Below are 13,202 nucleotides of genomic sequence, written 5' to 3' on the forward strand. Positions count from 1 at the left end.
GTATTGCGAGACTGCTCGTCAGTGTGCTGGAGGTAGACTACGTGTCAGATTTCATGCCTTGGACTTATGGGGCATGACGTATGATCTTGAGGTGGAGATAGAGGATCACCCTTCTGTGGATGACCCGGCTGCAATAAAAGATGTGGACATGACTGAGGGCGGAGATGGGAACGGGAACCAGGGGCTTCATGGGTCTTGTGATGCGCATGATAAAACTCCAAGATCTGCGGGGACAGTCTATTCAGTCCAAGGGGGCGCCGACAGATAAGAGGACATCCCCTACGTCCACACCGATGGCCTCACTTTTCTTTGGCTCCTTCGAGGCCGCGTCTGCGCTGAGTCGCCCCAGATTGAGGACTTGGACGAGCAGGGGACACTTCCGGCACACTCACACGTAATCGGGAGTCGACCCATCCACGTGTCGTGTGGGGTGGAGGAACATCTGCGACAGGACGACCCTCTGTCGACGAATGAGATGGTGGAGAGCCTTAGGCAGGAGGCCCAGGGGTGTCCTCCGTCACCACCACAATCTTCGCCTCTTCATCCGTCCCTTCCTCGGAGGAAGGTTTCCCCTGAGGTAGCTGAGGTGGGGACGTCTGATGAGTGCACTACACTGCTGGTGGAGGGGGAGGGTGGCGGGCCAGTGGGGCTCGAGCATCTTGCCCGGTCTCCCGCCCCCATAACAGGGTCAGTCGGGCACGTGGCAGGAGGCCAAACCCCGATTGAGGTCATCACGGAGGAGGTGATCGCTTATGGTGGGATTCAGGACCCGACGTCCAGTGACAGGCGCGTAAGTCATTGGATTCAGGCCCAACCTGATGCGGACAACTTGCAGTTGGGGCATTCTATGAGGGCCGCGGTAAATACAAGTTGTTCTGTTCTACATTTTTGAGAGCCTGAAATAATCAATAATGCCAGCAGCTTAGGGATATCTCTTGGAAGTAATGGAAAGGAAATTGCAAAATCGGTCAATGACTTGTTAATAATCTTGGGGTCACAATGCTACAGAGCCTTTGTGAGGATATTGTTCCCACTTCGGAGATAGAGAATGAGGAGGAGAATATGGTTTCAGATGGGTATATGGCCCCTTTGCAGCTACAAGTTATCACTCATCCTGCATCGGGTCATGAAGACACTGAGATGATGCAGGATAAATCGAAACGATCCTGGAAGAGGAAGGTTTATCCTACATCGGCTGTACGTAGGAGTGCGAGAGTCAAAGAAAAGAAAAAACTTACGATGAAAAATGAAAGGGATCTTTACCATTCCTCAACTAGATCATAAACTAGATTTTATTACTTTACTAGAGATGGGTAGAGATAACTTTACGTCACAATTCCTCAACACCATTTTAGGTGGGGTTGAGTTTGACCGGCATTGCTTGCCCCCAAGAGGTCGATCCGGAGGTATACTACTGACGGAAATATGCCCCAACAACTACTTGGGGTTAAATGCGAAACATTACAAGCGGTGAATGTGGTACATGGTGATTTTGCCGTCAAATTTCGAGTGAGGTCAAAAATTGATGGATTCAGATGGACATTGGTGGCTGTATAGGGTGCAGCGCAACCTGAATTTAAACATATTTTTCTCGCAGATCTGGTGAGAATCTGTGGGGATGAAAGTTTGCCTATTCTTGTGGGGGAAGACTTTAACATAATTAGAAGGCGCAAAGAGAAAAATAATGAAAATTTCGATGGAAGATGGTCATTCATGTTCAATATGATTATTGAGAGTCTCGATTTGAGGGAGATTGAACCCACTGGCAGACAGTTCACGTGGGCAAACACACTACTGGTTCCAACATATGAGAAGTTGGACCATGTCCTCATCATTGTTGAGTGGGAACAAAAGTTTCCTTTGGTGACAGTACAAGCACCGTAGAGAGCAATTTCTGATCATACTCCTTTGTTGGCCGACTCAGGGGAAGCGACTCATGTGGGAAATAGAAATATCTTCTCTTTCGAATTAGGATGGTTGGAGAGGGAGGGTGAGGAAGTCCAGGTTTACGGTGTCCTTGGGCCGTCGTCCTACTACATATGGGCCAGACTAATGGGCCGCTATGGGGCCAAGCTAGAGTGCGGATCCGTGGCCGAGTAGGAGATCTTCGGAGTCGTGCTGTGATAACCCACAAGTATAGGGGATCAGTTGTAGCCTCTTTTGATAAGTAAGAGTGTCGAACTCGACGAGGAGCTAAAGGTAGAACAAATATTCCCTCAAGTTGTATCGACCACCGATACAACTCTACGCACGCTTAACCCTCGCTTTACCTAGAACAAGTATGAAACTAGAAGTACTTTATAGGTGTGATAGGATATGTTTGCAAGATAATAAAGAACATGTAAATAACAATTGAGGAGCCGCCTTTTTTGTCCTAGTTGCAAGTCCACCCTTGACTTGCAACTGGGGCCGATCTTTTTTATTCCAGTTGCAAGTTCACGCTCGACTCGCAACTGGAGCCCAAACTTTTTCCCTAGTTGCGATCCCACCCTTGACTCGCAACTAGGCCTCAATATTTTTTTGTCCTAGTTGCAAGTCTACCCTCGACTCGCAACTAGGGCATGATAATTTTTTGTTCTATTTGCAAGTCTATCCTTTACTCGCAACTGGGGCCCAACCCTTTTTTGTCCCAGTTGTAAGTCCACCATCAACTCCAACTGCGGCCCGGTCATTTTTATTTCCAATTACCAGTCCACACTCAACTTGCAACTAAGTCTTGACCTATTTTTGTCCTAGTGGCAAGTCCACCACCCACTCGCAACTGGAGTCTGACCTTTTTTCTGAGTTGTTAGTCCAACCTCAACTCACAACTAGGGGCCAACCTATTTTTCCTAGTTGCAAGTCCAGCCTCGACACACAATTGGGACCCTCCTTTTTTTTACCCAGTTGCAAGTCCACCTTCGAATCGCAACTAGGGTCCAACCTCTTTTTTGTCCCATCTGGAAGTCCATCCTTAACTCGCAACTAGGGTCCGACCTTTTTTTCCCAGTTGCAAGTCCACGCTCGACTCGCAACTGAGGCCTGACTCTTTTTTGTCCCAGTTGGAACTGGACCCTCAACTCGCAATTAGGCCGACCTTTTTTGTCCCTTTTATAAGTCCACCCTCGACTTGCAGCTGGGCCCGTAGTTTATTCTTTTCCCAGTTGCATGTCCGCCCTTGACTCGCATCTGGGCCTGTGTTTTGTTTTTCATCCCAGTTGCAGGTCCATCATCGTCTCGCAACTGAGTTCATAGTTTGTTGTCCAATTTGCAAGTCCATCATCGACTTGCAAATGGTATCATAGGTTTGTGTAGTTGTCTCAGTTGCAAGTCCGCCCTCGACTCGCAACTTGGCTCGTAGTTTTTTAGTTGTCCCAGTTGTAAGTCCACAGTCGACTCACAACTAGGCCCATAGTTTTGTAGTTATCCCAGTTGCAAGTTCACATCTCTTCTCGCAACTAGGTCCATAGTTTATTCCAACCCAGGGAAGTCCACCCTCGACTTGCAACTAGGTCCTTTGTCCCAGTTGCATGTCAACCCTTTTTCGCAATTGGTCCGATATTTGTTTTCATCCTTGTTGCAAGCCCATCCTTGATTCATAATTGGGATTGTAGTTTGTCTTTTATCCTGGTTGTAAGTCACCCTCGACTTGCAACTAGGGCTCGTAGATTGTAGTTGTCCCACTTGCAAGTTCATCCCTGACTCACAATTGGTATCGTACTTCTGTTTAGTTGTTCTAGTTGCAAGTCCATCCCGACTCGCAACTGGGCCTGTAGATTTTTTTCATCATAGTTGCAAGTCCACCCTCAACTTGCAACTAGACTTGTAGTTGTCCCAGTTGCAAGTCCACGCTCGACTCGCAACCGGTCTCGTAATTTTTTGTGTTGTCCAAGTTGCAAGTCTGCCATCAACTCGCAACTTGATACGTAGTTTGTTTTCATGTGAGTTGCAAGTCCACCATCAACGCAAATAGGCTCGGTTTTTGTTGTTGTTTCAGTTTGCAAGTCAACCCTCGACTTTGAACTAGCATTGGCCATTTTTTTTGTTCTCCGCTCCTAGTGTCATGCCCACTCTTTACTTGCAATCATGCTTTTTTTCACCCTTTATTTTTGTTGCCTTAGTTACAAGTCCATCCTTGTTTTGTGAGTAGGCTGTCCTTTTTATTCTTCGTCCCATGTGCAAGTCCTACACTAACTTGCAATTGGGCTCCACGTGTTTTTTGTCGTAGTTTCATGTCCAACCTTGACACGCAACTCGTCCGGCCCCAATTGCATGTCCACCCTTGACATGCAACTCAGCCAACCTGACCCATTTTCATGTACACCCTCGATACACAATTCACCCTGACTGAGTTGCATGTCCGTCCTTGATATGCAAATTTATTGTTTGTTATTTTTTCCTTTCTGATTTTTTCACTCATGCAAATATATACAACTATATTTTTTTAGCCAAGACTCGCTTGGGAGAGACCTGCAGCAAGGCCGACCCTTTTATTTAAGGATCAACCAATCTTTTTACTTGTCCGAGTTGCAAGTCCACTATTGACATGAAACTGGGCTCTTTGATCTTTTTCCTTAGTTTGCAAATCCATCCTTTGACTCACAAGTAAGTCTAATATTTTTTTTGCCTCAGTTGTAAGTCCACCATCAACTCGTAAATAAGGCTAATTTTTTTTGCCTCTTATGTGATTAAGCCCAACAATTCATTTTCCGAATGTTGAATTTTCTTTTTGTTATGCGCATGTCATCACACTAATACATGCATTAGTTGATCCTTAGATGTGCTGTGCACGTGCATGCATGTCAAGGTACGTACTAGTACAAGCATATATGCAAGGCCAAGGTATAAATGGCATACAGGACGATCAGCGGATACAAATACACAATAAAACGCTACAAAGGTTCACCATACACTAAAAAAAATAGTTTGTTAAATTTAACGTTCATCGTATATTATTAAAAATAGTTCATCCTGTCCTAAAAAAGTTAAGTTTTATAAGAATTTTTTATGAATGTCAAAACATGTATCCATTTTCAAAAATTGTTCACAAATTCAAATGTTTTCATAGAAAATGTTCGAATTTTAAAAAAATGTTTGGGAATCTTAAAAATGTTCCCATATTCAAAAAAATGTGTTTTTGGTAAAGTGTTCATGTTTTCAGAAAAAAAATCAGAATTTTCAAAACTTGTTCGCACTAAAAAATATAAGTATTTTCAAAATTTGTTTGTTTCTTTTTTTCCAAAAACTGAGCCGGATAAGAAAAAGAAACAAACAATAAATAGCAGCTTCGAGGGACAATTAAAAAAAATCAATGGAAGGAACTTGACAAACATAGGACCACAAATATGGATGACATCATCTTAAATGTGAGATAATATCTCACATCTAGATGCGATATAGACAAACCCTAAATGTGAAAATAGAAATATGTTTATACATCGTTAAATATGTAAATCTTGGCGCAAATCGACGGCAAAGAATCTGCGTGCCCCCGCCATTGATGTGCCCTAAATCCTCTCCCATACAGGCACCGTCAAATAAAGGAGGGTAAAGAGTTGCTGGTTGAGTTTGTTTTTGAGGCATGACTACAAAATTGTTTGTTCTCCATGTTTGATTCGGTTCCATATGGAACACGCCGCACACGGCCGGGACACGAGCTTGGCGATCATGCATGCACTTGCTCTAGGCCGGATCCTATCCTTGTTCGGCTTTTGGTCCGACTCCGTCGGTAGAGCATTTTGGACTCCTCGAGGCTGATCTGCACCGCTTCCACGTGTGTGCACCGCAGCCACACGTACACGCAAGCGGTGGCCAAGCGTGCTGTATTAATCACGATGTGTGGTGTATATGGACGTCTGACGTACGACCAAATAGTATCCCCTAGGTTCACCTAGGGTTCCCCTTATCCCCTGCGGCGCCCCGTTAGGGTTCCAAAAATACCCACGAGATCTCTAGATCTCTATGTGAGGGAACCCCTACGACTGATCTAGCTGAGGGTGTTCGTCGTTCTCGAGCTCGGCAAGGATTCGCATGGCAAATACGGGGGAATCAGGATCTCCTATGGGAGGCGGGAGCGGGTCTACAGGCCAGAACTCGCAGGAACGATCGGGGGCTACAATCCTGGAGGACAAATTTCAGGGGCTGAATCTCCATGGGGAGGAGGAAGAGGAGCTTGATCTGTCCGGGGAAGTGGATGAGATTATAGCGGAAAACCGATGGATAGCAGTGTTTAGGGTTCATACTCAAAAACCGTTTAGCCATGTCTCGCTGTTTAAAACACTGCGTAATGCATGGGTGGCGGCGCAAGGCGTGTTCTTCAAAACGAAGGGGCCCAACATATTCTTGGCGCAATTCATGTGCCTTGGAGACTGGAATCGTGTGATGGGAGGTGGCCAGTGGATCTTCCGTAGTGCAGCAGTGGTGATGGAAGAATATGATGGCATATCTGATGTCAGGCAGTACAAGCTAGATAGAATTCCGGCTTGGGTGAGGATCGTGGGGATCCCCGAAGGATTGATGAAGAAGACGTCAGTAGCAGAAAAGATAGCGGCGAAAGTGGGAGTTCCTCCGTTCAGAGTGGTTGTTACCGAGGGGAGGCTGAATCCCTCGAAGTATCTGAGAGCAAGAGTCCACCTGAAGCTTGATACGCCACTTGTCCGATTTGTACCGCTCACGCTTAGAGAGAGCAAGAAATACCCTGTGGAATATGAAAAACTCCCAGACTTCTGTGATTTTTGTGGCCTCTTGGGGCACCTGGTGTTGGAGTGCGGTGATGGCATTCACGATCCGGCTGATTGTGAATGGGGGGACTGGCTCCTGGTGAATTATGATGATAAAAATGATCGTGGTACGGCAAGCAAAGGGCCCCCCAGGGGGAATCCCAGTGGTGGCACGAACAGAGGTGGTTGGAACTATGGAAAAACGAACGAAGATAATCCGAAGGAGTATGAAAGCATGGAGGTGAGGGAGGAGAAATCACTACCAGATGGCACGGTTAGCCTAGGCGTAAGGAAACGGCTGATATCACAAGATGGTAGAATCAACAGTACAGCAGACCCAGCGGCCACTCCTCCCGCGGGTTTTGTTACTGATAAAGTTCTGCTTTTGGAGAATCCGAGCGATGAACGGATTGATAAAACGCAGATGAGCACCCCTCAGAAAGTCCATGATCACAAAATATTAAAGGCAGTAGCAGAGGTACCAACTGATGTATCGGCGACCTCCTCCGGGGAGGGTCGCCGGGCGCAATGAAACTCATTAGTTGGAACTGAAGGGGACTCCTGGGTGACCCGGCAGTTAGATCGCTTCTGGATATCCAGAGGCGGCATAAGGAGGATGCGTTCTTCCTGTATGAAACACATCTGGATGAAGAGAAGGCAGAAGCTCTGATGAGAAGGATGGGGATGGATCACAAGATTGTAGCGCCAAGTCTTGATGGCAGGAAGGGGGGTTTGTTGCTAGTCTGGAAGAAGGAGGCGAGGATCTACTCCCGGACTACCACATTCCATTGCATTGATGTTTCGGTTGAGGAAAATGATGGAAAAATTTGGAGATTAACTGGTGTGTATGGGGAGCCTAGTTGGGATAATAAGGAGATAACATACCGGCTCTTGCGGGATCTCCATGCACAGTCCACCCTCCCGTGGGTGGCGATTGGAGATTTTAATGAAATCCTGTATTCGTCAGAGAAGGAGTGGGGAGCGCCCAGACAACAAGCCAGGATGCAATTATTCCAGGATGTGCTGAATGACTGTTCTCTGGAGGATATTGGATACAATGGCGACAAGTTTACCTTCTTCAGAGGAGGATTACGTGAACGGCTAGATCGAGCTGTGTCGAATGCAGAATGGATGGAGATGCATCCGTTTTGTGGCTTGAGTAATTTGGAGATGGGCAAATCTGACCACAGACCAATCTGTCTAGATACTGAACACTTGGCGGGAGTGGCAGCGGATCGGCCAATAAACAGGAGAAAGTTTGAAGCTCGTTGGCTAGCAGAAGAAGCAGTCGAAGAGATCGTCAAAACGGCGTGGCTAAAGGCGGTCACTCATGGCCTTTGCCCTACTGCCAAGGATAAGCTAAACGCCGTTCATAAGGAACTGCATGAATGGGACAGAAAGGTTTTGAAGGGGCCGAGGAACAGGTTGAGAGCAGCTCGACAGGAGCTTGAGTTGCTCATGAAGCAGCCGTATAATGCAGAAGTAAAAGCAAACAGCAAGATCTCACAATGATGATTGAGAACCTCTTAGAGCAAGAGGAGATCTACTGGGCCCAGCGTGGTCACGCGAACTGGCTACGGCGTGGTGATCGCAATACTAAGTTTTTTAACCAGTTTGCCTCTGCTCGTAGACGCCGTAATTTAATTAAGAAGTTGAAAATTAATAATAATTCTTGGGTTGAGGGTAATGATAACCTCAAGCCATTGATTCTTGAGTATTTCAAGGGGCTTTTTCACTCAGAGTTTGGGATAATGGATGATGAGTTGTTGTCCACAGTTAAACCTGTGGTTACTGCACAGATGAATAACATGCTAACTGCTCCTTATACGAAGGAAGATGTGAAGAAAGCTTTATTTCAAATCGGTGACATGAAGGCCCCGGGTCCCGATGGCCTCCATGCTATTTTCTTCAAGCGATTTTGGCACATTATAGGAGAGGAACTCACGAAGGAAGTGCTGGACTCTATCAACAACAAAAAGATTCCAGAAGGATGGAACTCAAAAAATGTGGTGTTGATCCCGAAAGTTGATAGCCCCGAAATGATAACCCAATTTAGGCCTATAAGTTTATGTAACGTGGTTTATAAAGTTATATCGAAGATGCTAGCAAACAGACTGAAGAAGATCTTGCCCGAGGTAATTTCACCAACTCAGAGTGCGTTTGTACCAGGCAGATTAATAACTAACAACGTGCTAGTTGCTTATGAATGCTTTCATACAATAAAGAAGAAATCCCATGGATCTAATGGGATATGTGCAGTTAAGCTGGATATGTTGAAAGCATATGACAGAGTTGAATGGGGATTTTTGCATGCAATGATGGCGAAGATGGGTTTTCATGAACAATGGATTGAGCTCATCATGGAGTGCGTGTCTTCAGTGAGCTACAGAGTTCGATTTAATGACACTGAAACAGAGGAGTTTTTTCCAGGCCGGGGCCTGAGGCAGGGGGACCCATTATCACCATATCTATTCTTGATCTGCTCAGAAGGACTCTCTAGTATGCTGGCTCATGAGGAAGAAACTGGTGGTTTGGAAGGAGTAAAAGTCTCCCGAAATGCACCATCTATCTCACACTTGCTGTTTGCAGATGATTGTTTGATCCTGATGAATGCAACAGTTCAGAATGCAACAACACTGAAGAAAATTTTGGACATATACTGTGAATGTTTAGGGCAGCGAGTAAGTACCCCAAAGTCCAGTGTTTTTTTCAGTCCTAATACTAGAGTAAATGACAGGGAAAGTGTATGTGCTATGTTGGATATCCTCACTGAAGCCTTGTCAGACACATATCTTGGTCTACCAACAATTGTTGGTGTGGACTGAAGTGACTGTTTTCAGCACTTGGTGGACAGAGTATGCAAGAGGTTGAAAGGGTGGAAAGAAAAGATCCTCTCAATTCAGGGCAAGGAGATCCTGATTAAGGCAGTAGCACTATCAATCCCCTCATATGCTATGTCTGTATTCAAGCTGCCGAAAGGAATATGTAAGTCAATTACCGATGAAATATCGGGTTTTTGATGGGGAGATGGAGAGGAAAAGAGGAAAATGCATTGGTTTGCGTGGTGGAAAATGTGTGTACCAAAGAAAAGGGGTGGTATGGGGTTTAGAGACCTTCACAGCTTTAATCTTGCTATGTTAGCAAAGCAATGTTGGCGTCTACTCCAAAACCCTGATTCCCTGTGTGCAAGAGTTTTGAGCGCAAAATATTATCCAAGTGGAGATATATTGAAGGCTGGTCCAAAAAAGGGAGCTTCGTTTACTTGGCAAAGCATTGTCGAAGGAATAAATACTTTCAAGAGAGGATGCATCTGGCGGGTAGGATCTGGTTCACACATCAATCTGTGGGATGACCCTTGGATTCCCTCAAGTGCAAATAGGAAGTTGATCACACCCAGAGGTGGCATCATGTTAACAAAAGTTCAGGAGATAATTGATCCTCACACGGGACAATGGGATGAGGATCTCATTCAGCAAGTATTTTCGCCTGTTGATGTAAACAGAATCTTACGGATCCATCTTAATGTTGAAGTGGTGGAGGACTTTGTTGCTTGGCACCATACAAGGTCGGGGACGTTCTCGGTGAGATCGGCATATCACATTGAATTTCAAAACCAGTATGGACGACACTTTAACCGGAATAGCCAAGGAAGTGCAAATGATCATGGGGTATGGAAAGAGTTGTGGAAGTTAAGGTTACCAGGGAAAGTTAAACATTTTGGATGGAAAGTGTTGAAGGGAGTGTTGCCTTGCTATGGGGTGCTGGCCAGCCGGCATATTCCACTAATGCCACAGTGCACGCTTTGTAATTGTGGATTGGAGGACATCCAACATTGCCTGTTCACATGCTCTCGAGCACATGCAATATGGGAAAAGTTGGGGTTATCGGCTGAGATCGACAAAGTTATCGTGCAGGATCGCTCGGGCTCAATGAACCTTGATGCTTTGCTCCAGATACATACGGAGGTAAATAACATCCCAACACCCGAATTCATTTTGGTGGCAATGTGGTTTATCTGGTGGCAAAGGAGACTGTATACGAGGGGGGAAACTACCCAAACGATAGAACAAACGGCCATCTCAATACAGGTTCTAGCCACTAATTTCGTCCGGGCTAATACTCCAAAATATGTTGTGCGCAAAAGGGACCAGGTATGGAAGAAACCAGATGTGGGAATGGTAAAGATAAATGTTGATGCATCCTTTACTATGGAGAATCTCTCAGGTTCTTGTGGAGTCATTGCACGCAATGATTAGGGTCAGTTCCTAGGCGCAGCCTCTCAGTTACTAGCACATGTTCCCAATGTAGAAGAAGCAGAGATGATTGCTATTCGGTGTGGACTAAATTTAGCTGCAAATTTGGGCTGTACCAAACTGGTGATCGAATCGGATAGCACAATGGCGCTGGAGGCAGTCTCGGATCCTAATGCATATATGGGACCTGCAGTTCCTATTATAGCTGAGTGCTCTCTAATGACAATGCAATTTGTTCATATCTCCTTTGTTCATTGTAGCAGAGAGGCCAACTCAGTAGCGGATGCATTAGCAAAACATTGTATTAGAGTTAAAAAATCTGAAGTATGGGAAAACATCCCTGACTTTATTCTTCATCTCTTTGTAAACGATTTGGCTATCATTTGATGAATAAAGTTATGGAGTTTCAAAAAAAAAAATCACGATGTGTGGTGTTGTGTCCGTGTCCGGTTTGGACACGAAAATAATCACCAGTCCGCATAGGATACAACACGACATATGTATAGGCTATGGACTAACCCTCTCTGGACTATATATATCGGTGTATGCGACCCTTGTAATCACCCAGATCGAAAGAAAGAAAACTCGCCGGAGGAAGCCAGCATATTCCGTGAAAGAGAAGGGCCTACCCCGATCCGCCGCCGTCACAACTCCTCTTGCTTAGTTCCCGGCCGGGGCGGATACATAGAACTCTCAGCTGGAGACGACCATGAACAAGGCCGCACGAGCAGGAGCGATGCTTTCCCTTCGCGGCCTCCCGGATGAGATCGTAATATGGGAGATCCTCGTCCGCCTAGCTCCCAAAGCCCTCCTTCGCTGCCGTGCCGTCTGCCGTGCCTGGCGCAGGGCCACCTCCACTCACGACTTTCTCCTCGCCCATCACGCCCGCCAGCCTATCCTTCCCCTACTTGAAAATGGCGATGAGTTAGACATCTTGGACCATCGGCCAACCCGGGCTACCGCGGACCAGTTTCAGTCCTTTGACATATGTGGCCAAAACTTCTTGAATTTGGGTGACGACTTCGCTTTCTTCAATCTGGTTGCCTCTTGCGATGGCATGCTCATCCTCTGCATCGACGGCACCAAGTTCTTCGTCTGCAATCCGACGACTCGTCAGTATGCTCGCCTGCCATTGTATCTCGGTCATAAATGGACGCTCCTAGGAATGTACCCTCACTCCCCTACCGGCGAGTACAGAGTACTTCTCTACTTGTCCAGCCCTGACGCAGACCATAAGCCGACACCTGGCAGTTACGTCTTGGCGCTGGGCTCCGGCCAGCCCCCAAGGCACATCGGATGGCCAGATGCGATTAATCTCGAATTGGATCCTCATGTGCTATTCCGTGGTAGCCTGTATTGGTACCCAACGGATGTTGAGAGCGAAAATAAAACGATATATGTGTTCAACACCACATCTGAGTCGGTCCGGGAGATGTGTTCTCCGGTTGTTACTGATTGCGCTAACCTGTTTGAGAAGGACGGCATGCTCGGCATGGCCATCGTTGATTATATGAAAACTGTTGATATATGGTTGTTGCAAGACTTCGAGAGGGAGGTTTGGACCTTCAATTGCCGGATTGAATTGCAGTGCGACAGGTGTGACAGCCGGTTGCCGTGGAAATTGGTGGTCGTGCCAGGGGATGATGAGCTGCTTGTGTTGATCAAATTTGGCGAGTGGCTATTTCATGTTGGCAAGGATGGCAAGTTGGTCGCCACTTTTCATCGCAAAAATGTCGATCCTATTCACTTTCAGCTCAAACAAACTCTTGTTCCACATACCTTCTTTCAAACATCGTAGAGTTATGTTGTGAGTGTTCCACCTATCATCTGAAGGCTCGTGCTTGGTGGCATGATTGTAATTTTTTATTTTATTTGTGCCAACTATTGTAACCCTGAGTCCTTTCTTGTGGGATTTATTCCCACTGACGCGGGAATATAATGAGGAATTTAGTTTGCCAAATAATAATAATAATTCAGAAGGCTGTTCAGTGCGCTCGTGCTTCTTAGCATCCTGGATGTTTTGTATCCTCACAAGAACATGAAAAGCGCGCCTCGCCTCATCCGTTCATCTCCGGAATAGTGTACTTTTGAAGGAAAATGTGTTAAGGAAATAATAATAGAATAATAAAATAAAAGAACTAACAAGCATCTTAGATTTTGGACGGTTTGAATGATGACGCCTTTCACGTAATGGTGGGGCATATTTGTTTACGAAAGAGTACTAGGCGCCGGTCAACCGGCCAAAACTTCT

General features: G+C 45.9%; 1 protein-coding gene across 1 annotated transcript; it reads left to right on the forward strand.

Annotated features, from left to right (window-relative positions):
* The first annotated feature begins 11,580 nt into the window (after positions 1–11,580).
* On the forward strand, positions 11,581–12,749 carry LOC147981638 (F-box protein At5g49610-like). The gene has a single exon (XM_087516025.1). It carries the CDS (start codon positions 11,661–11,663, stop codon positions 12,747–12,749), a length of 1,089 nt encoding a protein of 362 aa, XP_087372151.1. The 5' UTR covers positions 11,581–11,660.
* The last annotated feature ends 453 nt before the right edge of the window (positions 12,750–13,202 follow it).

The sequence above is a fragment of the Triticum urartu genome, chromosome 3A, assembly GCF_056163025.1.
Source record: "Triticum urartu cultivar PI428250 chromosome 3A, HENAU_Tu73, whole genome shotgun sequence".
Lineage (NCBI taxonomy): Eukaryota > Viridiplantae > Streptophyta > Magnoliopsida > Poales > Poaceae > Triticum > Triticum urartu.